The following is a 25,448-nucleotide window of genomic DNA, read 5'->3' on the forward strand; positions in this document are numbered from 1 at the left end:
GTTTTTGCATACCCTTTGGGGTCAGAGCGCAGGGTCAGCCATTGTACAGTGCCCCTGGAGTAAATTGAAGGTTAAAGGCATTGCTCAAGGGCTCAGCTCAAGGGCCCAGCAGAGTAGGATCTCTTTTGGCAGTGACAGGGATTCGAACCAGCAACCTTTGGGATACCACCGCAGATCCTTAGCCTCAAAGAAACCACTCCGCTTGGCAGCATTTAAAGCTTGAATATGTAAAAGAAAGTACTTAATGCAATATAAATGTAAGATGCAACACTTAAGAGCTCTTCAAATCTCTGAAGTGGGCTAACTGCATAATTTATTAAACAAGCAATTTAATACATATCCAAAGGTATGGTAACATGTACTACAGTAAGTAGAGCTCTGTACCAAATAGGTCCCATTACCTGTGTCTCTGCACTGCTTACTGAAAGCTTCTCTTCCTCTTTCTCATCTACCTTGGTCTCCTCTTGTTTGGATTGTTGGTGGTCCTGAATGAGATTCTCTTCTTTCTCCTCCACTGATGTATCCTTTCTTGCCTCTTCCCCCTCCTTCTCAGTAGACTGCTGTTTAAATGGAGACTGAGGAGGGGATTTTTCTTCCTTCTCCTGAATTTGGTTTTTACTTGTCTCTCCTTCTTTCAGTTGACTCTTCTTTTGCTCCACATGACTCTGTGATTTCTGTTTTTTTAGCCACGGGGGAAGAAATCTTGCAATACCTTTTGAGCCAGATTGCTCCTCTTTTTTTTCCACCCCAGCTCTCCCTTCCTGTGGAGCTGGACTGACTTGCTCTGAGGCTGCAGTGGTATCTTTCTGCTGTGTACTAGGAGACTCCTGTGTGTTCTGTTCTTCCTCAACTTGCTTGAGGTCTGTGGAATGTGCAGACTGTTCTTGCTTTCCGTCTACTAGCTGCTGTTCTGGCCGTTGCTCTGTTTCAACTTGTGTTTGGGGCTGTTCTTCTGCCTGTTCAGGTTCCTTCTTTACCTCCGTCTCAGAGCCCACTTCAGTTGTCATTGTGACAGTTTATACTGAAAGAAAGTTATAGAGAATGTCAATGAAACTTGATTATCACGTTCTTCATAACTCAACTGATAACAAACAAAAACATACATATTTAGAAGGAATTCATTCAGAAGAAAAGTCAACCCTGATAAAACCATAATATTAATTTAAACTAAATTCACACTTAACAAATGCAATTAAAACAGAATCTCCAGCTTATCTGAAAAAGCTTAATTCCTTTACTCAGAACCTAAGTTCCAAAAGTTTACCATTACACTTTTCATTATTACTGAAGAGTTCTGAAAATCAAATTTCTGCAGTTTAAGATATTTTTCACTCTTATGGAACACTGAGTCAGAGAAGTCCTGTTCTCATGTGTTATTTTGTGTTCAGTCTTGATAGGATTACTGCATTTACCTTTTTAATGGCCTTTTAATAGCCTTTTTAATTCTGATAAGGATCAATCTAAATGAGCACATCTCTCCTCATTCGTCTATCAACAATCAGATTACATTCAGAAACTGGCCCTGGCTTACAAAACTGTCATTATTACTTCTCAGACAACTGAGATCCTTTGACAGTGTTTTTTTCATAACTCAAAGACCCAAACTGCAACTATTAACTCATTTAGCTTTGAGGTTGTTACTCTCAAGAGCTCACTGTCTAAGTTTAACAGTGAAGCTCCTTTAGTGGACATATTTAAATTTTGCTTAAAGTTTCTCAATGTTTTTCTCTTGCATAAAAAAACAATTTGACCAAAACTGTATTTTGTTTCATTTTGCTGGTGTAATTTTACTACTTCCGATATAGTGATTTCTGATTTACAATACATTGTTTTACACCTTTTCCACAAAAATGCAACACTGAACTCATATAACTGGAGGAAAAGTCTTACAGTAGATAAGATTTAAAAACAGTTTTTTTAATAAATAAAATTTAAGAAAAACATAAGTATGCGGTATTTGTAAGAACAGAGAATTTAATGATAAGAAGTTGTAATATGGTATTGAACAGCAAAATAAATAAAGTTAACAGAGGCAAATTTAACAAACTGAACATATCATACACATGTGGCACTGCTTATGTATAAGGTTTTACATATAGCTACATGCAGTTTCTCACAATTGCCTTTGTTAGCTATTAATAAAAAGCTCTCTAAGATATGCTTGATGTTTTTAAGAAGGGGACAATGAAAATCCCCATGGTTCTTCTCATCTGTATTTCATCTCTTCTTCTTTGATTAAAATAAATTCCACAAAAAGCTTCTTGCTATTGGCCATAACAATCAAGACTTTTAATTTTCTAAATATATGAAGAAATGGTTCAGTATCCGTTTTATAATCAATTGCTTTAATATATTTTTTAAATGTATTAAATTTACCTGTGCATTATAATATACTTTTATAATCTTATAATCTACTTTTAGGCTAACAGTATTAAGAGGAAAATTTTATTTGGGAGGGGGGTAGGGGGGGAGAGACCATCAGTGCTAGCTTACAATAACTAGAACACCCTGCACTGCCATACTATAATCTCTAGTCTGTTTTATTTATTCCCCTGGACTTCCCAGTTTTTCTTTAGTGGTGTACTCTTTAATAATAAAAATTTCAGCATATATTTGAAAGTTCTTGTATTTGAGATTTTCTTTTGAATAGGACCTTTGTTCGCTGTATATGTTTGCCTTGTGATTTTGTATAAATATCAGCATATAACAAAATGGCTGATTGACCAATTGATTAAACTAATAACATGAACAGTGATTTTCACAACATAAGTCTCACAGCACTACTAAACAATATATTTTTTTAAGTACAGATATATAAATTTGATTTTGAGTAATCAAACAATGTTTCTGCTGGACTTCATGACAAATGCCATTACAATTACAACTTTTCTACTCAATCAGAGAATTTTCTGCCAAATCTGTTAAAGCAAACCATATTATTTGATTATAGGCATTTCCTTTGTCAGCATGATTTCATTGTGGATCTCAAGCTCATGAAATATTCCACTGTTAAATGCACAACAGTTTTGCAATAACTTTTTTCTTTTTTAATAAAAATGAAATAATATTTGAGAATAATGCACCAATATTCATAGCTTCAAATTTGTTCTGTTTAGTTATATGTATTGATTTCATTATTTTACTAGCACCCAATATTGTCAATTTAAGAGAAATCAAAAAACAGAAAATGTCTTTGATTTACATTTTCCTATTATTAGCACATAAAGTGTTTGCGTAAAATTGCGTGTTTTACAAAGCTGTAATCTATAATGGTTACATTTAGAAATTAGGTCAAGGTCAGCTCTTAACACGCAGATCACTATTAGCCTCAGGCATTATCCATAAGATAGCTGGAAGAAGAGTAGAATTATATCAGCAAGTTAAAAGTGAACGTAAGCCACTGGAAGCATGCAGCCTCAATTAATACAAGTCTTGTTCTGCTAGTTCGATTGAATTAATGAGAAGAAAATAAAAAAGGAAGGAGGTTTTAAAAAATGACTGGAATTAATTTATCTTCACTTAAGGAATGGGCCACACTGTCAGGGGTAAGGAGAAGACTGGGAAGGGAGAATGAAAAGTTAACAGGCACAACTTCATTCAAAAACCTGGTTAGAAATTCATGTTTGGGCCATTAAGATAGTAATACTATTTTTGATTTTTAACACCTCAATAAAAGAGCACAAAGAAAAACTCCACTGGAAATGTGCACCCTTCGTTTTTGCAAATATATTGACAATTATAGGTTTATAGGGTCATTATTATGAAGTGTACAGTTTACTGTGAAATTCTCACTTGCATGTGCTAAGCAACATGCAAACAGGTAATCAAATGGCAAGATTTGTAATGACATGCAGGGCATCATTCTCACAAAAAGTATGCTAGAGCAAATGAAAACTGCACTGGTGCAGTGATCTAGCTCAATATTCACTTATTTAGTGGCAGATGATATTTTTAAGTTAAAACTAAAAACAAAACTGAAAAGATATTATTTGGTCAAAACCTGAAGTCTTAAATGATCTTTTGTTTTCTAAGTTTTGCACTGCAAAAATGTAACATTTCAAGTGGACAGGGTGGGAAAAACACACACAATGTAACCACTCAGCACTGGCCAAGCCCAGATGATCAAGATGAAGCACACCACACTGTAAAGCATGGTTGGCAACATGAACCTAAGTTGTGGTGCAGACATAGACGTGCAAGCAAGAAAAAAGCACTAGAAATCGGGTATTTTATTTGAAGTCCGGGTTGGGGAGCAAGCACTTGTAGAGAGATAAGAGGTTCATTGTTAATTTAATGATGCAGTATAGGTTGATAATAGTATTAAACCTCTTTCTTGCTGTGATGTTTCATGTAGCACAGCATAATTGCAATGTTCTTTACAAAGTAGTTTTGACTACAATGAAAATATTACAAAAAGGTTGTCTCTAAGGTGACTACAATGGATGTTTTAATCTAGCAAAGTTTTTACAAAATAATGGTCAAAATATGTGATGAAATAATGGTGAAGTATACCCTGACCTTGCAAGTTACCTTAGATAAAGACATCACTCAAATATACAATAAAGAGAAATGACATTTTGAATACATAGGCACTAAATAAGCTCAAAATAAGGAAAAGGGAAGCCACAAACCATCATTTTCAGGTTACCTGAGGCAACTAGGAGGAAAACTATATTTGCTGGCATTCTCTGGCTACTTCACTCTTCCTTTTTTCAATGAGCCTTGCACTTCATTTAAAAGAACAATTAAACAAAATTCAGTTAATTTCATATTCATACCTTTAACTTACATACCTCTTTACAAAAAAATATGGAATTTTGAAAAAAAAAAAAACAAGAAAGGCCTCTGGGTAATCATATTGGATAATCAATTAACTTGATCATGCATGGCTGGCCAACATAAAAGATGTCATCACAGATTTGCAACTTCTGTAAAATTCTATCGCCTCACTGACTATTCACCACAGTCTGTGTTTGATGGCACAAAAACAGATTTTTATCAATATTTATTTAGTGCCAGATAAGCAGAGTACCAATCTGTTTCTTCACTGCTTTTAGACTGGTAGGAGGATTTGTATCATTAGCCCACTATTAAAATGTCCTGCCACATGGACACACTAAGAGTTTGTAGATCCACATTAAGCAATATGACTCTAAGATCAACAGGCACTGGGCTAGGAAAAACTTTTAATCACAAACAGTGACTGTACTGTTAAGGCCAGCGTTTCCCAAACGTTTTGACAACATGACCCCTTTTGAGTGAAATTTTTTTGCGACCCCCTATAACTAGAATACTGTACTAAACCTACTTTAGTCTAATTACACTGCTGCCATCTATTGCCTAATAGTGGTACTTATTCTTTCATCATTATTAATTTTGCCTCATTGCATCACCACTAGCTATATCGTATTAGAATCTTCTGTAAATCTTACGCCAGCCTTACACTGGCAAAAAAATCACGGCAAGGTTGCACTCTCGAGTTACAGATGTACTTGTGAGCTTATAAATATGCCCAACTAATTGCAAAGTAGTACTTTGACAATGGAAACATTTTTAAAAGGACAGGTGGTTGCATCTACTTCACGAAAGGATCGGAATAACGAGAAAAACAGACTGAACACCAAAGAATATCTCTAGTATGGACTCACTGTTATTTCTACTAACAGCTCACAGTGTGTAGTTTGTAGTTAGGTGCTATCACACGCAAGTATAAAGCAGTCAAAATTTCTTCGACATTTAAAAACAAAATATCCCAGCAAAAAAGGCAAGCCTTTGGAATTCTTTGAAAGAGAACTCAAATTCTTTATAAAGAACAAGCCAATTTTACCAGGCTACATAGTAATAACGAAAATGTGTTAATGGCAAGTTATCGAGTTTTGATTCACATTCCAAAAGCCAGTAAGCCACATACAACTGCTAAAAATCTTATTTTACTGGCAGCTGTTGACATGGTCCAAATAATGACTGAAGAAAAAGAAGATGACAAACTCAAGACTATACCTCTCCCTACAAATACAATTCGAACAAGAATATGCAATAATGAGGAAGACCGTCTCAGTGTTATATGGAAGTGTATTAGGGTACAGAAAAAAAAAATAGGGACACAGTGGAAAAAAAAGTTTAATTATTAACAGCATACATTATTTAAATGAAGTTAAAAATGTATCTGTATAATGTAATATACAAACTTTAATGCATTTCATCTTAAAAATGATATCAAGAGCTCCAACAAGATAGCGCTTAGAAATCTAAATAAACTTAGAAGCCAGTTGTCATCATACGTAAATACACGCTTTCTTCTAATGAATTGAATTGAATTCCTTTATTGTTGCATATTGTTAAGGGTATAACTTTTTGTTATAATGGCAGATTTGCAAAACATTTTTCTTCAGTATCTGTGCCCATTTGTTTGGGTTTTAGTACATGTGAAGCATTTAAACTGCAAAACAGATGGAATGTTCCCCTGAGCAAAAGCACATGTTTCTTTTTCATGTTTACTTTTCCTTCAGTAATATTTTATTATTTAAAATAATTTAATAATAATTTGCTTCTTTGTTATATAATGCTACCTGAAAGCAGACAAAGTCTGAATTCAGTTTTTGCATACAGTTTACTATAACGCACAATCCCTCCAGATAATCTCAGGAAGGGTGCTGCAAGACAGCTATGATATCATAGGAAACATTGTGAAATCTGTATGGGTTCTGTAAAATAAACATCTTACAGAATAACTGGTGAATATTTAAGACAATGGTGAGTTTACTTAGATGTGGGCATCCTGTAAAACTGTTCAACAAATAACACCCATACACAATTTCCAAAAAGTATGTAAACCCAAAGTTTTCTAGAACTAATTATGTGCAGCTGATTATCTTTATTCATCCCACAACATTACAACATAAGCTAAATGGCAATAACATTTTTCAGAGGGCAGACTGCATTTGTCCTGGAAAACAACATTGCTGTTCAGATTAGCTTTGCAAAAGGTTCCACAGATTTCTCTCTCTCTCTCTCTCTCTCTCTCTCTCTCTATCTATATATATATATAAAATCAGCAAAATTAAACACCATCTACCATTTTAGCAACTCCATCCCTACTGTGAAATACACAGGAAAATATCTATGAGTTAAAGTTAAATGAAAATAATACTAAACATTCAAGCTTATTTACCAAAGAATGGATTGGGAGAGAATCATTTTGTACTTTAGAATGGCTAAGTCAAAGTTCAAAGACCTCAACTCAAAAACAAATTGAGAGCATATGTGAAGCTTGCTCTTAATGCAAGATTTTGGAGCAATTGAACCTCAAACCAGATGAGAGGAAATTAAATGTTTAGTTGCTGGTTTCTGTCAAAGCTGCTAAAAGATTTGCCACCACATATAGAATTATATAAAAAATTCACATTCATATGAACTAATTCTAAATTTTCTCTTTCCTTTTCTAATGAATGTAAGAATTCCTGTAGTTTTGTTACACTTAAGCACAGCTTTTGATACCACTGACCATTCTATTTTACTGCACAGGCTAGAAAATTATTTTCGGCCACCGGCGCTGTCCTTGCCTGGTTTAGTTCTCATTTATCAAATCTATTCCAGTATGCACAGAAATATGCTGACAGTACTCCATCATTATAAACAAAACTGAGATATGGTGTCCGGCAAGGCTCAGTACTGGGACCTTTACTGTTTTCACTTTACATTCCACTTGGATCTATCATTAGAAAACATCATTTTAATTTTCACTCATACGCAGATGACACCCAGTTATACCTTTCTTTAAGAACAAATGAAGTTTCTTCAATGTTGTTTTTAATTAGTTGTGTTAATGAATTAAAGGAATGGATGGATGAGAACTACTTGTCTTTAAACACCGATAAAAAAGATGTTAATTATTGGAGGGAATTATGCTGAATGCAACAAAATTTTGTCATCATTTAACTCAGTTGCATTCACCATTAATTTTACTGAATCAGCCCGCAATCTAGGGGTTATGTTTGATTCTAACATGTTATTTAAAGCACATATTTCAAAGCTGACTAAATCATGTTTCTTCCATTTTAAAAATGTTGGGAAATTAAGGGGTTTTCTAAATAAGCAAGATTCTAAGAAATTAATCCATGCATTTATTTCTAGTAGGATTGACTACCGCAATTCACTGTTCACTGGATGTTCAAACTGTTATTTATACAGCTTCCAGTTAATCCAAAATGCTGCTGCAAGAATTATTACAAGAACAAGAAAATATGAACACATGACTTCAGTTCTTAAATCCTTACACTGGCTCCCAGTCAAGTTCAGGGCAGATTACAATATCCTCTTTTTAACATATAAAGCCTTAAATGGCCAAGGTCCGGCTTACTTGTCTAAACTTATCATGACTTACAAACAAAAACGTACATTAAGATCTCAGGATGCCAGTCTGCTTACGATTCTAAGGATTAATAAAATAACAGTGGATGGTCGAGCTTTTAGTTACAGGGAACCCTAAATTGTGGAATGGTCTGCCTGCTACTATAAGAGATGCCACTTTGGTCTCAGCTTTCAAATCCTGGCTGAAGACTCACTACTTCGGTTTGGTTAGTTATAATTTGTTATTAACCCTCGCCTTTTATGTTTTTCTTCTCGGTACTCAAATGTGGCACTTGCTGCCACTACCCACCTGCCAAGTTGTTTTGCCTGCCTAAGGTAAAGTCATAACTGATGGACGAACGCAGGAATCATCGGGTAGAGGGGTCCTTTCATCAGATTGGCTGGCCCAGCGCTGACTCAGCTGGGGAATGGCCAATAGGGGGAGGCAGCTTGATGGCCAAGGTCTCCAGGACTCTGAAGGGGTCCAAATCGTATTATGTGATATCATCTACTGTTGAATTCTGCTCTGTACTTTTAATATTTCTATTGCACTATTATATTGTATTGAGGATTACTTGTGTTCTGTTCTGTGTATTGTATTGTATTTACCCCCTTTTTTGACACCCACTACACGCCCAACCTACCTGGAAAGGGGTCTCTCTTTGAACTTTCCCAAGGTTTCTTCCATTTGTTTTCCTACAAGGGTTTTTTTTGGGGAGGGGGGTTTCCTTGTCTTCTTAGAGAGTCAAGGCTGGGGGGGTGTCAAAAGGCAATCAGGGCCTGTTAAAGCTCATTGCGGTACTTCTTGTGTGATTTAGGGCTATATAAAATAAACTGTATTGTATTGTATTGTATTGTTTAAAAAATACAGGAAAATGTTTCTTCTTTTTGAAAATTCCATCCATTCCTAATTATTTAACTGCTATCTATATAACACTGCACTCTGAATTCATGAAAAACATGTTATTTTTAATACAGCATTTATTTTGCTACAGACTTGAACTATAAATAATGTATGCAACTATTTATCTTTAATCCAAGTTGATGTTAGCATGATCAATCTCGTCGAACATTAATGTGACATTCCACTCAAACAAACAAATTTCTCTATTTCATCTAAGTATAAATACAAATTATCAGGTTGCTTTTGAAGAGATTGACTTTTATTTATTTTTTTTAATTTCTTTTTGTAATATTTACAGTACTAGTATTCCTTCCTAGTAAGCTTATATCAAAGTAAGTATAAGGATTCAATGTGTTTGCACAGTTTAGACATATTAGTCAACCACATGCAAAACCTACATTTGTTTCTTTCAGCTCTTTTTACTGGCTCCATTGATTGTGTTCATCAATGGGATTAGAAAAAAAATCTGCACTTCCAGTAACATCCAGATTTTACTTAGGGTATCTGGGTCACTCTAGGCTGCAATGCGCTCTGAATGACTTTGATGTGACCGATCATTGCAGCAAGCTATGAACACAGATAAAATTACAATTGCAGAGAAAGAATACACCATAAAAGAATACATGATCATTTGCATTTCACAGTTAACAGCAAGGTCATACCAGGGACAAAAGATATTTTTTCTGCTTTAAATCTCAAATTGTATTCATTTCAATTCTATGCACAATACCATATCATTTTACCAAAATGTTGTGAATTTACGAAAATATGAAATTCATAAAGCAAACAATAAATTATAAATATAAAACTAAGCTAAAATAACAAACTCTTAATAGAATCAGAAAGTCTAATTACATTTATTTATTTAGCAAATACTTTTATCCAAAGCAACATATAAATCTATGTAATAAGAGAGAAAGGAATTGAAAAATTAGAAAATTTCATAAGTAAATAAGTAAAACTTAAAAAAAATGTGGCACAGTGGTTAATAATGCAGCCTTACAGCAACATAGAGACCAAGGTGACCCTGGATGGTCTCTGAATGTAACAACTATAACAATATCTACAAAGCTGGTATGCATTTACTCATGCAGATTAGGTAAACAGGGTGCAATCTAAGTATTTGTAAGGTCAACGATTGAAGTAGTCAAAACAACATCCTAAATACCATAAGTGTATAAAATTTAAAGAAATAATAATGGTCTACTGTAGGTTAAGGCACAGAAGCAGCACAACTGAACTACAAACTTTTCATTTTCAGAAACTGGAGAAAGTTACAGAAGTTTTTACCATGACAACAAGAAAAGATAACCATTCCAGACAAGACCTGACAATGTTTTCAAGCAGAGGTTATCATTTTAGTAGAGCAGGAGGAATCTAATCTGATCTGTGTTTAAACAAGTGGGAGTAGAATCAAACCTTTCAAATGTAGGTGGAAGCGAGATCAGATAGACAGATAGACAGACAGATAGACAGATAGACAGATAGACAGATAGACAGATAGACAGATAGACAGATAGACAGATAGATAGATAGATAGATAGATAGATAGATAGATAGATAGATAGATAGACAGACAGATAGACAGACAGACAGACAGACAGACAGACAGACAGACAGACAGACAGACAGACAGACAGACAGACAGACAGATAGATAGATAGATAGATAGATAGATAGATAGATAGATAGATAGATAGATAGATAGATAGTCTATCGACCAATTTAATCTAATTGGAAGGCTACCCCACTATGGTGCCTAATCAAAAATGAATGAGTGTGCAATAATTCTGCTCTTCCTCAGAAATGTCATGCTCATGTAGCCAGTTTACAGATGAACATGCCAGATGTTGTTAAGCAGGGATATGTAAAAGCAAAAGAAGAATGATGATGAAAGGTTCTGAGTAAGAAAAAATTAAAATGAATGGCACCTGATTCCCAGCTATGTTTGAACTTTTTAGTGTACCATCTACTAAATGAACAAAACCATTTAAAAAGACTGGTGATGTCTCAAAATATGTGAAGTATCATTTAATAGGCATTGTATTTAAGCTCTGCAGTGAACAAGTTAGGATCACATTTGAAGTATCCAATTCAACTTTGCTTTAGAACTTGAATACAGATAGTTAATGAAATGCATACCCTTCACTACATGTCCTACACAAACTGGTTTATCATCATCATTAGCATTTTTGATATGTTTTTCCTGGTAAGGGTTGTGGTATTGTGTGATCTTGTGTGACCTACCAATCCTCATTCTCTAGCCTTTCTTAAAGAACATTCAAACACTCCCCGGACAATTATGACATATAATAACATTCCCCTCCTGCACCTTTGTCTTCTCCAAATGTGCCTTGCATTGTACACTTCCTGAGGGAACCATCTAGGGGCATCCTAACTACATATTCAAACAACCTCTACTAAACCCAAAGATATGACCTTTCAACTCTCACTCCCCAACTAATAATACCCAGTAGGGGACCAAGAAACCCATATTCTGGTAGTACCTTCTACAAGATAACACAGAGTACACCATCATTATCTTTTCACAAGTCCACAAAGCACACATAGACAACTGGCAAATTCCCATAAGTCCTAATATATCTATGTTAGGACAAAGAGTTAGTCTACAGTTCTCCATTCGGATGGAATTGACATTGCCTCTCAATACCAGGGGTCAAATAATGAACTCAGTCCTAATATAGTTGGTATACTTTCCTAAATAGGGCGATGTATGCGATCCTTGAGTATTTCAAAAACATACTCTCATCCCTCTGTGTCCCAGTGTTGAGGGGTGATTTAGACAAAAAACACTACAATGCCCAGTTCTGTCACCATTTCCAGTCAATTCTTATCCACCTTTGCAACCTTACATTTATGAACCACTTTAATCACTGCAGCATCCTTATCCACAAAAACAACACACAGCCATCTAATGCTTCAGACATTGCTTCCTCCAGGGTTTAGGGATATACGCTGGGTAAATATGATTCTCAAAGTATTACTTAGTATTTTTGAGCACTTACTGGCAAAAACCACTCCCAAGTCTTGGAGTGGGTCCCAGGATTCCAATTTCTCTTTGGTTTTCCTAGGACATTCAGGAGGGTCAACTATGGATATACTGTACCTGTTTCTTGACTCCATAGTCCAGTCTGCTGTGTGTAGCTCTAGCAGGAGAACATACTTCCATAAAACCCCATGGCCTAAGAATCACATGCTCCTCCATGCCAAGATCATAATCTTAGGAGTGTACTAACAAATTAAGGATACTCAAAGTTTTGAATTGAAATCATTTCATAGGCACCTCTTACAAGTTCTCAAAATCCATATAGGCTCAGAAAGTAAATATAGCATCATTCTTTCAGCTACACTTAACAACACACACAGACGATAGTGAAAAATAAGGAGAAATGCAATAAAGACAAGGCACAAAGCACTTTTTGCATAAAAATTGCATTGGCAAAGTTTTGTTTAATCATGTAGTAGACTATTTTTTCTCTTTTCTTTTTTAAAAGTGATAATTATTTATTCAAGTTCCAACTTAGCCTAATTAGTATGGTGTGTAGTATAAGAGAACACACAATTGTCAAAAGAGATCAAGAGGATAGGAAAGAAAACTCTACTAACTATGACAAATATCTCTTCACGTTAGTAAAAAAAAAAAAAAATTCTTTAGGCATAGTTTACAGAAGTTGTGGCCTAGGAGGAAATCATGTGGAAACACTAGGAAAAAATAAAAAGCAACAACAACCTGGCAGAGGACTAAAAGACCTTAAGGCCAATAGGTAACAGCATTAAGTTGTTAACTGAGAAACTGGAACAAACATCTCATTTGAAGGGTTAAGTCATGAAAGGAGAAGACAGAACTTCTCTACCCTGGCACTTACAAGAGGCAGAAAGACTATATATCTAATCTAAGGGGATTATGTTGCTCCTTCATTAAAACAAAGTTGCTAAATTGTCTTGTAGCCACTTGAACATAAATATGGAAGCCACAGTGAATAGAAACAGCACTCAACTCACAAAGACTGATGTCAGTTATTTACTGATGCAAAAGTTTTTAGATAATAAGATAGTTCTGTCAGATGATAGGCAAGGAGGACAATTTGGCAAGTGGGTATACTTCCCAACAGTTTGAGAGGAAAATCCCCATATAAACGAGTCCAGATGGACAACTACAGTTTCTTTTGTTAGTTTATTCTTTCCTTTTGTTTATTTTTACTTCTTATGTTGTTAACATTTTATTTATATGGATTATTTTCTATATAATAGTTTCTAAAAAAGGGTAGCACAAACATTAGAGGTAATAGTGATGGAGCTTAAAAGTCAGTAAGCCAAAAAATACACTTGCATTGTACTTTGTCTGAAAATATTTCTAGCATATTTAAACAAATCTTTAAAAATAGATGCATATTTCTACATGAATTGGTCCTGTCAAATTTGATGCTGCATAGTGAGGCATTTCACATTAATATTTAGTATGGTAAAAAATATAAAATTCGATTTCCAGTACTGCCTTGTAAAACTGAGAGCTTAATCTCTTATACTGTAATATACACAAAGGTGTGAAATAGACCTGAATGGAAGTATTTACATTAAGTGATTAACAAATGAGTGAAGGGGGGTCATTCAGCTTATTTAGGCTTATTCTATCAAGTGTTACTTGGTTTAAGTACAGATTTACAGATCAGGGGCATGGTTGGTGCCCCAGAATATTTTACAGAAATGAGTTTTACTCCTACATCCTATTTTGTACCTTGAGTATGGGAAAGGGTGCTATATAAATAAAATGTATTATTTATCATTTCATTCTGTGTGCAGCACAGCACATTTAAAGCACTTGCTAATACTGTACATGATATAAAAAGGTAAACAATGCTTCTTAATCCGGGCAAATTTCCAAACATATTTATGAAGTTCAGTATTGCTAGCTGCCAGGTCCATATTCCTTACAATTTGTATTTAGTGAGATAATAAATAGTAAAAAGAATTACAAAATCCAGATACAGTAATTTAAAAACCACAAGTTCAGGATTTAACCAATATTTCATTTTGTAATAAAGAGATGTGATCCTCATTCATATACAGTATAAATTACGTAATTTTGAGGAATACCAGTATGAGCATAGCATGCTGAAAATCCACTATTTCCAGCTCCTTAATAAGGCACTAACAAACATCTGTGCTGCCCTTTGTCATACTAACCCAGGTATGACGCTAAGTTAATTAAAAGAAGAAAAAAATAAACAATCATACTCTTTAACAGACCTTTTATTACACCATCATCCACCCTCACACTGAACACACACCTGGCTACTAGAGATATTGCAGGGTTGTAGGTTATGAGATGAATTAAAGCGGTGAATGCTTTAATCTTGAGCAAACAGAGATTAAGAAGAGAAAAAGCAGAAGATTTTATAATTATTAAGGAAATAACTAATGTGCAAACCACCTGCTACTTCAAAGTAAGTTCTCCAACAAAAAAACATGAGGCTACAGATAGAAGCCAGAAAAAAAAATTGTAAAATGTTATAAACTTTTACTTTTCTTTAAAGTATTGTGGAAACAAATGGCCTAATTATACAATTAAAAACTAGACATTGGGGACCTGAAAATCTCACATCAACATTATGTTAAAAATGTAGGGGGTCTAACATAAGTAGAATGTGCCCTTTGACACCAAAAACCATTTTCTTCGTAAAAATACTTTAACCTTAAAAAAAAAATAAAAGAAGTTGATGATCTTAAAGTTCATATGAAACAAACACCATTTATTTTCCATGCATGACTACCCAAAGTGTTTGTGTTCTTTCTTTGTCACTTTCATTTTTGCATTTACTTGGAAATTCACAAATGTTTCTGATCTACAATTTTAAAGAATTTGCATAAAATGAATTGTGCACTTTGACAAGACATCTATTCATCAAACTATGTCTGAAAATCTGGCCCAAAGATACAGAAGACAAACTTTACCCACTTCTTGGTTTACTTTCTGAATTTATTTCCAATAAAAAATTGACAAATTAATATAAATATAAATTGCAAATTGACAAATTAATATAAATATAAATTGCAATGTAGTATTACAGAAAGAATTTATCAATGCAATAATTGAGAATCTGTATCATTCTTAATATTATAAATAAGGAAAACAGTACAGGTTAAGCATCCCTAATCCAAAATTCCAAAAATTAAAATGCTTCAGAATCTGAAACTGAAACTGCTGTTGTTCCATTGTGATGGTACTGTTGGATATGATGTACAGTTGAAAGTATTAGCAGCTGAGTTTGTGAAAATATGAATTGTAAAATATGCATTTTTATGTAAATGACATGTCACACAACATTAAAAGGAAGTGAAAAGGACTTAAGAAACTTAATAATGAAGAGACACAGGAGATGAAGATTTCAGTATTCAAAACACCCAAATCAGTAAATGTGCCTAACGACACCAACACAAGTATAGATGAAGCTGCACAGAATCCACCTTCTGACTGCAAGTCTAAACGGATAATTCAACTGCCCTGCCAGTATATAGCCACAACATTTTAATATTAAACATTATTTAACACATACCTACACCACACAATGCTTATCTATACTCTTGTTTCCTTGTTATGCCATAGAGTAAAGAAATTGTCAAAATGACAACGATATCACTGCAGGTAGAAGCACTTCTCAAAAATGTAAAGCCCAGTAGTTGCAGTGATCTATATAAACGTTGCTATGTCTCTTCTGCCATAGTGCTCATTACAATTTACATGTTAATCATTAAACTTTAGTTACCCTGCGGTGGGCTGCCGCCCTGGCCAGGGATTTGTTCCTGCCTTGCATCCTGTGCTGGCTGGGATTGGCTCTAGCAGACCCCGTGACCCTGTGTTAGGATATAACGGGTTGGAGAATGACTGGCTGACTGACTTTAATTACCATATGCTACTGGTGTCCTAAATATATGTCTGCAATTGTAGCTTTTTATTTTATCTCAATGTCAAGTCTTTTGTTCAGTTTCTTTTGCTCTCTCCCTGAAACTCTGACAGCTTAAAGTGCACAGACTGGAAAACTTGAGGGCGGGTATTTTAGGAAGACACAAATATGCAGAATATAAAAATATTCCAAATTCTGAAAACATCCAAAATTAGAAATACTTCTGGTCCCAGGTAGTTTGGATTACGGATTCTCAGCCTGTATTTTTTTGGCTACAGATGAATACAAATTGTGTCATTAGAAGCCTTAAGAAGGTATATTATTCTGATAAGAATTTGATAAAATTATTGTTTGTACAGTACATAAAAACATGTAGTAATTTTGTGGTACTAAAATTACTTTACTAAAAATGTTTTTATGGTAAAAAACGGGCAAATTACCATACCATGGATAAGTCGGGGCTTGATTTTACCACATAACTTCCGGCATTTTATAATGTCGGTTGTATAAATTGAATGCAGAAAACTCATGCCATTGTTCCAAGAGATTATGATATGCTAACACCCACCTGAGAGAGTAACCAGAGTGCATACTACGTTTTTTTCAATATGCATTGTTCCTGCGTGGCAACACGGTAATACCGAAACTATACCGAAGCAACGTTTGCACTGTTTAGTGTTCGTTGTATCTCACACCCTCAAATACCTTTATCGTAAGTGCATCCATCATCTACGATGAGCATTCGATCAGAGGAAAATATGAAGCTGGTTTTAAATTAAAAGTCGTTGAAGTGGCAAAAGAAATTGGTAACTGCGCTACTGGAACAAAATTCAATGTGTCTGAGAAACTGGCTCGAGATTGGAGGAAGAAAGAAGATGTAAAAAAAAAAAATAATTAAGTGTCGTATTTTTGAATGGGTGAATAAGTCGGGGTCTGATTTTATGATCGATTTTTCCGGTTTCAAGACCCAACTTATACATGAATATATATGCTAGTAAAATAAAGAATCATAATTTTAATAATCTATACAATTAATTTATATAATATTATTTGTGCATTTAACATTGCCATAGATCTGATCAAAACAGTTTTGTCAAGGGGAAATATTTGAATGGGGCACCAACACAGGCAGAAACACCTGCTCTAAGGGATAATTTTACAGTATGTCTGCTCTTTCCTCACTGAGGGAAAAATTCAAAGGACTAGACAAGCATTGTGTGCATCAACTGGAATGAGCCCTACTGGTTTTCTAAATAACCTGCGAACTTCACAGGAAAATTACAAGCATGAAAGAGAGAGAAAGCAAAGATAAAGACCAGAAGGACCAACAAGATAGATAAATAAAAAAGACTTTATTTGTCCCCAGATAGAAATCTACTGCATATCAATATGAGTGCCTCACATTGTAGTACTTTTCCTTTATCACACTTCAAAATAAATGGGGAGGTCAAGGTTACCTTAGGCCACTGGCTACTTTCAAGTATGTTTCTGCCACTATATATTGTGACCTCAGTTTTGCCACCTGAACACGAATAAACAAATGTCCAAAATAATGTCACAGTTAATGACATAATTATACAATTACAAAATACATCCTAGCTGCCCCATTGGGCCTAGAAACAGAAGTCTGTGTCTATCTGATTAACTAGTCGGTCCACTTCCCATTATCCAATATCACAATGCCGAAAGCAACCAGGCAGCTCTCCTATTCATCTCGCAAAGCCTTTCTTATTTAGGTATTCTGTTAAGTCATCCTCTTTCTGTTGTGCCTCTGTCCTATGTCCCTTTTGCCTCTGCAACAATTTTGTAGCTAAGCAACTTCTCATAATATATTAGAAGTTAATTATAACACTATTCAATACTAAAACAAAAAGTGTCAGCTTTGAGCACTGACACTGGTAACAGTATGAATGCTCCTTTTCCTTTTGACCCAGAGAGCACAACAGATGTTTTTTCAAAAAACTGTTTAAAATATTGGCTTGTCAAATCACAAAACCTGATTCCACTAAGCTACTTTCTATCTGTTGCAAACTGGACAGTCTCAACCCATCCTTGCTTTTGAGAGGACTAGGCCTTTTTTTTTTTTTTTAGAGGCTCCTCATACACCATAAAGCAATTGCCTCATCTGTTTAACATCACTAGTTTCACATCACCTTGCTGTTTCAACTTGTCACATCGTTATGAGTCCGAAACTACCCCTGTTTCAGTTTGTCTGGAACATGTCAATCAATTTCAGAATAAACATACAGGTATATCTTCAAAAAACTGTGCAGCTGATTAGGTAAAATATGAAATACATTATCTTTATACTGTTTCTGTTTAAATAAAAGTCAAAAGTAAATTCAGAAATCAGCTCTTTTGTGTTTATTAGCAATTTACATATTGCCTCAACTTTTTTAGAAGGGGGGTTATACTGTACATAATACATGCATATGTATATAAATACATATTTCCTTTGTATTAGTTTTATAATATATTACAATCTATCTTAGAACAATTATGACAAAACATACCATTCAGCCCCACACAACTCAGCAGTCTCTATCCACCTAACTCTTGAAAAAAAACATCAATTGAGTGTTCAAGGTATTCAAAATACCACTGTCAACTGCACTTGGCAACTTATTTTATGTACCTGTGATCCAGTAATACTCTCTCCTTTTTCTTTGTGTAAAAAAAAAAAAAACAAAACAAAAAAAAAACCTTCACTAATTACTAATTTAGCACACTTCAACAGTTTAACCTCCATTGGCTTCAAGGATCAACTCCTTCAACCCTTTCTCATAACTAAATACTCTATATTCCTGATTGTGCTTCTCTGGTCTTTTTCTATTGCTGCTTTTTGGAATATTGAGACCAACAACTGCCCACATTATCCAGACATGGCTTCACTAGTGTAGTGTAGTGTAGTGTAGTGTAGTGTATTATATAGCTTGAGCATGGATAACATGTATGCTATAACACATAACATCCAATTAACCTTCTTAATCACTTCTTCATGGACAGTGATGAGTACAATAGAAAAAAGTCATTTTCAAAAGGTATACTGAAGTGTAATATCTCCCTTTGAATATAGTTAAAGAAAAATGTAAAACACAATATACTGTATTAATAAAATTAATAAAATGTTTTGTTTTGCATTAAATTCAATTGCTGAAAGCCCCTGTGCAGCGCACTGAGGTGGGCCCCTCCTGTCTAGCATAACTGTTAGTAATTTATTTGTAACTAGATCCTAGGGGCCGGCTGGGCAGTGGTGTCTGCGACTGTGACACTATCAGATCACAGGCTGGTGACAAACAAACCGGCTCTCCAAATGGAATTTGTAATAACTTTTTTGATCGCTTTATTATAGCTGCTGTAAGTTAGCAAAAATAAATTGCGGGAATGGAATGTGGGAGGTGTGGGCAGTTGTAGTAGTACATAAATATATTTAAGATGTGGACCTGCTTTCTTTTTTCCAAAACAACTTTGTGAAGGAAGATGATTAAAATGTAAGGTAAGCTAGAAAGTAGAAACTGTTCTCGGCTATACAATGAAGCAATTTCAATTTGCAACAAATTAAAATGACAACACCAACTGAATTGCTATGATTTAATGTTTACGAGTTCAAATTTCGAAAACTGTTGACATCAAAGTACAAAAGTAACAATTATTTATGATAATAATTATATATTTACACTATTTATGTGACGTCCTTTAAAACTTCTGTTCATGTTCACTATGGCACGTCAAAGGTCGCCAAATTTGGGAATGTACACTTCTCTGTAAGGCAGACTAGGACATGTTGTGCCTCCAATTAGGCTCCGAGCCACCAAACTCCCTAAGTCTAAATTTGTGTAAACTGTCGGTCTGCTGAAATATCATCATTAATTGGATTGGACTTGCCTGGTGATGGTGCAAACATGTCACTGAAACTGTGAATAAATAACGCAATGAACTGTGCAAGTGATTTAATTTATTCAAATTTTTTTTTAAATCTATATGGCCCCAAATGGGCCCCCCAAGCTCATAGGCCCTTGTGCTTTGCAAAATCTGTACAATCCATTGCTATACCACAGATGATATTGTTACTCAAAGACACTGAAGAATTTAAGATGCTAACAGAGGTTCAGCAAGCTTACCTGAGGACACCTTTAATAAATTGTTGCCAAATTCTAAAGAAGCTTTAGGCTTTTTACCTTGAATGAAATTTTTTTTTTTTTTAAATTTCAAACAGAATCATTTGTCCGTCCATCCATCCATTTTCCAACCCGCTGAATCCAAACACAGGGTTACAGGGGTCTGCTGGAGCCAATCCCAGCCAACACAGGGCGCAAGGCAGGGAACCAATCCCGGGCAGGGCGCTAACCCACCGCAGGACACACACACACACACACCCACACACCAAGCACACACTAGGGCCAATTTAGAATCACCAATCAACCTAACCTGCATGTCTTTGGACTGTGGAAGGAAACCGGAGCACCCGGAGGAAACCCACACAGACACGGGGAGAACATGTAAACTCCACGCAGGAAGGACCCGGGAAACGAACCCGGGTCTCCTTACTGCGAGGCAGCAGCGCTACCACTGCGCCACCGTGCCGCCCACATCATTTGTCCACTTTGTTAAAATGTTTTACACTTAAATGAAATAAGAATGAGCAAAAAATGTTGGCAAATTACAGTCTAAGTGTGGAAGAATGCTGTAACATACAAGAATAAGGAGACTGCAGCCTGACAACTTTGATAATTAGGGTCCTGGCTGAGGTATGTGGTATGCAATATTTAGTTGAATTTCATCTTGTATAGTTTGCTGAAGAATTTATCTTATCAATGGATGAGTTTGACTCTTTATCTGAAATGAATGGGATCATATTCACAGAACAAACTATATAAAGCAACATTTTAACAGAATTTCCTGTTTATGGATAACCAAGCCAGGATAGTTTCATTTCTTTCAGCTTTATTTCATTGTCTCAGAATGCATACACTTACAACACAGTAGTAGAACAAGTTAGGTGTAGTGCTATGCATCCCCACCTTAGATCTTTGTGGTATCAACTTTTTAATCAGTAGCCTATTACATACCATATTACTTTTATATGGTATTTGCACATAAAAGGGTTGACTTCTTTGATAAACCTTCAAAAGTGAAGACAAAGTCCTTTATTTAAATGTATTCTTTTACTGATACTCACTTAAAATACAGTTTAACATCTAATGAAGCATCAATATATTTTTTATAAAAAACAAGACTCCACTAAAAATAAAGTAAATGTGTACCCTGTACTACCTTAGTAGATTACTGAGCATTATGGTCAAGCGTGTTAATTTTTGTTCACATAGCCTCATCTAAATTGACAAGTACCCATTTACAACCGAGAAGAGTAGGTTATCACAAATTATGGGGTTTCTTCATTCATGTATAATTCTTTACTATGGTTTGACCAGATAACTTTTTATCTCTTCATTCCTTTCTGAAAAAAACATCTCTCTCTATTTTACAATGACATTTATTAATAGTTTCCTGAAAATAAAGATTTCTATCAAATGATTCACTCCTCTACAGTCTTTGCTAATTCTGCCCAATAAATGAACTAAACAAGAGGTTAGAAATAAGAGCAACAGCTGACAAATCAATGCTCTAGACTCAGATTGCCCTTGGCACTATCAGTAGCACAGCAATGTTTGAATTCAATGCCATCCCCTAATCCCAGGGATACACAGCCTAATTATTTTTCCTGAAAGATCGCTTTGTTCTGGGTTAAACTGAAGTCACCAGACAGTGAGTTTTATGTACAGTTCCTCCTGCCAGGTCATTAGCAGCCATTCAGGATTCAACAATGTTGCTCTTTGCTGATCCAACAGAAGATGTTGTTATAAGGATCACTTTCCAGCACTTGCAATCTCACATTGCACTGTGATGATGGTCAGGTAATATGGCAACAGCACACAATAATGGATAGCAGATTTTTCAGCCCATTCATCTTTCCAAAGCTTTTCACTTTTTTGTTTAACACTACACATTTTTCAAGTATGTGTGAAAAAACTGAGTCTATGAAATGCAATAGCTTCAAAAATCCAGATACTTCCTGAATAAAGCTGGCTGTTCCTCAGTACAGACCAAGATTCTATATACTGTAGTTGTTTTCACCAGAATCAGACAGCAGAAGATCATGATGTGACAATACTGCCAAGATACAGCATTCTGTAGAATGATCCCATTCATCTAGTTGCTAATTTCTGGAATTTCACTTCACAATTTTATTTAAATAAATTGTCAACAGTATAATATTAAGTCTTTTTTTTAATTAATTGAAATATTCTAATTTACATTATAAATTTTGTACTTTGTAAATTTGACAGTACATTGTAAATTTTGTACCATTTTTTAACCTTCAATATTACACAATAAAGTGACATTGTGACCTGATGTGTTTATTTCTAAATTAAATCATGATGAAATATTAAACATGCCAATATTTCATTCTCAAACTTGTTATAACCATAAATATGTAGGTAGTTATGAAATGAACAAGTCCATTTGGTAGGGAAAACATGTCAACAGCCTATGCTGTCACGTGACAAACTAAAGATCTACCCTTTGATAGAAGTAAGATATATAAAGATAAATAAGCACCTCTCTACTGCATTTTAACTATAAAGACATACAAAAAATCTCAAAAATGGGTGCTGGATGTTTTAAAAGTGCTCAGCATCAGAAATGTAATGATGCCTTAGGTCCACTAGGAGGCAACGTAGCCAGAAGGGCAAAGTAGTCACAAAGTGAGAGAGAATAAAAATATTAAGTGTCAGATGGTAATGTCAACAGTCTAAGAGGTAGGTTCCTGGTACCTGCTGGGTTAGGCCTGCTTGTTATTTTTTTTGTTTGTTTTTTTTGTGAGCTATGTGAATTCTCCTCATCTCACTCCCTGGAATTAAAAATTAATGTAATTTCTTTATCCAAGCACTGGTGTCTCCCTGTCTATATCACATTTGAAAAGTGTGTTATGCTAATATACTGTGTCAAGCATTGCCTTGTAACAGGAAATTCATTTCCATTTTCTTTTAGCAGTATCACACTGATTTTTATAAATTTTCAGACAATGAAAAGAAGACACTTTTGTATTTAAAAAAAATAAAAAGACAATAAGGCTATATAGCGTTTCACCTTTATAATCAAAGTACCTTTTCCTAACGGTAGGAAAAAGGAAAAATCTTTTAATGTAAAAGATTAAAGGGAACACACCTAAAAATATTTCATTATAGAGAGGTCACAAAAGAATAGGATGAACCTCTTATTGTATACTGAAGTGTGCTATTGTGTTTATTTCTGTGCATGACATTAAGCAAGACATCTGTTTTTATGCTCAGTAATGCAATGCTAACTCCAGGACACCAAATGGATCGGAAGCAATGCAAGAAAACTGACCCAGTTTATAGGTGATTAATGGCAAATTTTTTCATACTATGAGGAAGGAATGCAAAATGTATTCACCATAACAAATTGAAAGAAATTTACAGAAGTCATACTGAAATTAAAAAAGATAAACTGGTGGCAGCAGGTATGAAAATCTAAGAATGATACATCATTGATCCTGGAAAATCGATTGGTCAACATTCTGTGAAGATAGTATATTTGTCACAAATCAAACCAATAGTTTAAGTTAACCAATAGCTCCCAGAACATAATACAAACACAAAATTGTAAATGCAAATTCAATGCGTCCAAATAGTTTACCCTAGTACTGCAATTTGGTGAAATAAAAACTGCAAAATTTCTGTGTTAAAATAAATCTCTGAGTGGGGTACTTGCCTGTGCTCTAATGACTAATATATGCAAACAGCAGACACTTTAGATGAATCAAAAGCTAAATAAATATAAATTAAAGATTGCAATGGAGATATCATTGAACAAAAACACCTTTATGAACAATATGCTATGAAAAACATTCTCTTATTTGTTGTGAGGACTGCTTCAAAGTTGCAATAAGATACTTGGAAAAGATGTCCCAGAGATAGCCTTCAGCTCTGATAGGCAAAATTATAAGAACAAACTATGTAAAACATACCTCAAAAAATAACATGCTGTGCACAGAACACAACAGCAGCTCTTGTAGGAAAAGACTAGCAGAAGAAAAAGCAAAACTATCAACCTTTCATGAATGGTAGCAGATGGGAGATCACAGAAATTGCCAGGTTAGTCCTGGTGAATTAGATGGTGAAATTATACAAAAAATACATGAAAGGGGTGAGCAGTACAGTAGAACTGTTTGCCTACTGCATGCCTACCTACACAGATAATAAAGCAACATGTAATTGAAGGATGTCTGCGCCTCTCCTCTGGACGTCTCTCCATTCTGCAAGGTCTGAGTAGGATAAGCTGGAGAGGGGTCGGTTTATCAAGGGAAGCACCAGAGACTGAGAACTTTAAAGAAGACTCCTGCCTAAATTTTAACCTCGTTTAAATGGATTTATTTATTTATTTGATCATTTTAACCTCCACTAAAACTTGGGACGTTTTTATGGTGGATTTATTTATTAACGTGCGAGTACTGCACTTTTTGAACACTTGCTTTTGTTGAGTTTTTAATAAAAGCACTTGCACTTTTCACCATCCCCTTGCTTGGTGTTTTTCGTCCTAATCTGCCACGCTCATCGCAGTTTACGGTACTAACAGTGTCGGGTTCCAGAGGCTCCCATTATAGAAGAGGGAGCAAGGAGCCAACCTGCACCATCACATACATATAGTAAGTGCTGTTTAATTACATGAAGAATTTTACATCTATTCCTGCATGCAATACAATACAGTAAATATAAAGGAATGCAATACAATACAGTAAATATAAAGGAATTAAATGTTTTTTAAGTTTTTTTGTTTATTTTTTAACATGCGGACATATCAAGATTTGATCTTAATTTTAACAGTATTTTTAGATAAAGGTGATGCAGTTGGGAAAAAAGTTGACTTTGAATAATTTATTCAGAAATGAACAAGTAAGCCTTTTTTTTTTTTTTTAAGTAATATTCTAATATTTGGTATTGCCCCCTATGGCAAACACAACCTCAAGTAGGCATTTCTTATAACTGACTGCCAGCCTCAGGCATCAACTGAAGTTTTTTGCACTCCATTGCTGTGCAATGATTGAGAGGTCAATTTTGCGGATAAGTCATTTCAAATTCCCCAATCCTCCCAGTAGTTTCATTGGATTCAGATCAGGGCTTTGACTCTGCCATTTCAGAACCCTCCATTTCTTTCTTTAAAGCAATTCCCTGGTAGATTTACTGGTA

General features: G+C 34.8%; 2 protein-coding genes across 16 annotated transcripts in view; both read right to left on the bottom strand.

Annotated features, from left to right (window-relative positions):
• The window catches only part of epb41l2 (erythrocyte membrane protein band 4.1 like 2), a 309,675-nt gene that overhangs the window by 203,379 nt on the left and 80,848 nt on the right, over nucleotides 1-25,448 (bottom strand). For all 15 annotated transcript variants that reach the window (XM_051924131.1, XM_051924135.1, XM_051924129.1 and 12 more), the window contains exon 2: nucleotides 402-1,021. In XM_051924131.1, the coding sequence (XP_051780091.1) occupies nucleotides 402-1,007 (606 nt within the window). In that variant the 5' untranslated portion in view covers nucleotides 1,008-1,021. The remainder of the gene's footprint in view (nucleotides 1-401; nucleotides 1,022-25,448) is intronic.
• The window catches only part of LOC114647575 (solute carrier family 35 member D3), a 1,087,183-nt gene that overhangs the window by 159,539 nt on the left and 902,196 nt on the right, over nucleotides 1-25,448 (bottom strand). The gene's annotated exons all lie outside the window — the stretch shown is intronic.

This window comes from Erpetoichthys calabaricus, chromosome 3 (assembly GCF_900747795.2).
Source record: "Erpetoichthys calabaricus chromosome 3, fErpCal1.3, whole genome shotgun sequence".
Taxonomy (NCBI): Eukaryota; Metazoa; Chordata; class Cladistia; order Polypteriformes; family Polypteridae; genus Erpetoichthys; species Erpetoichthys calabaricus.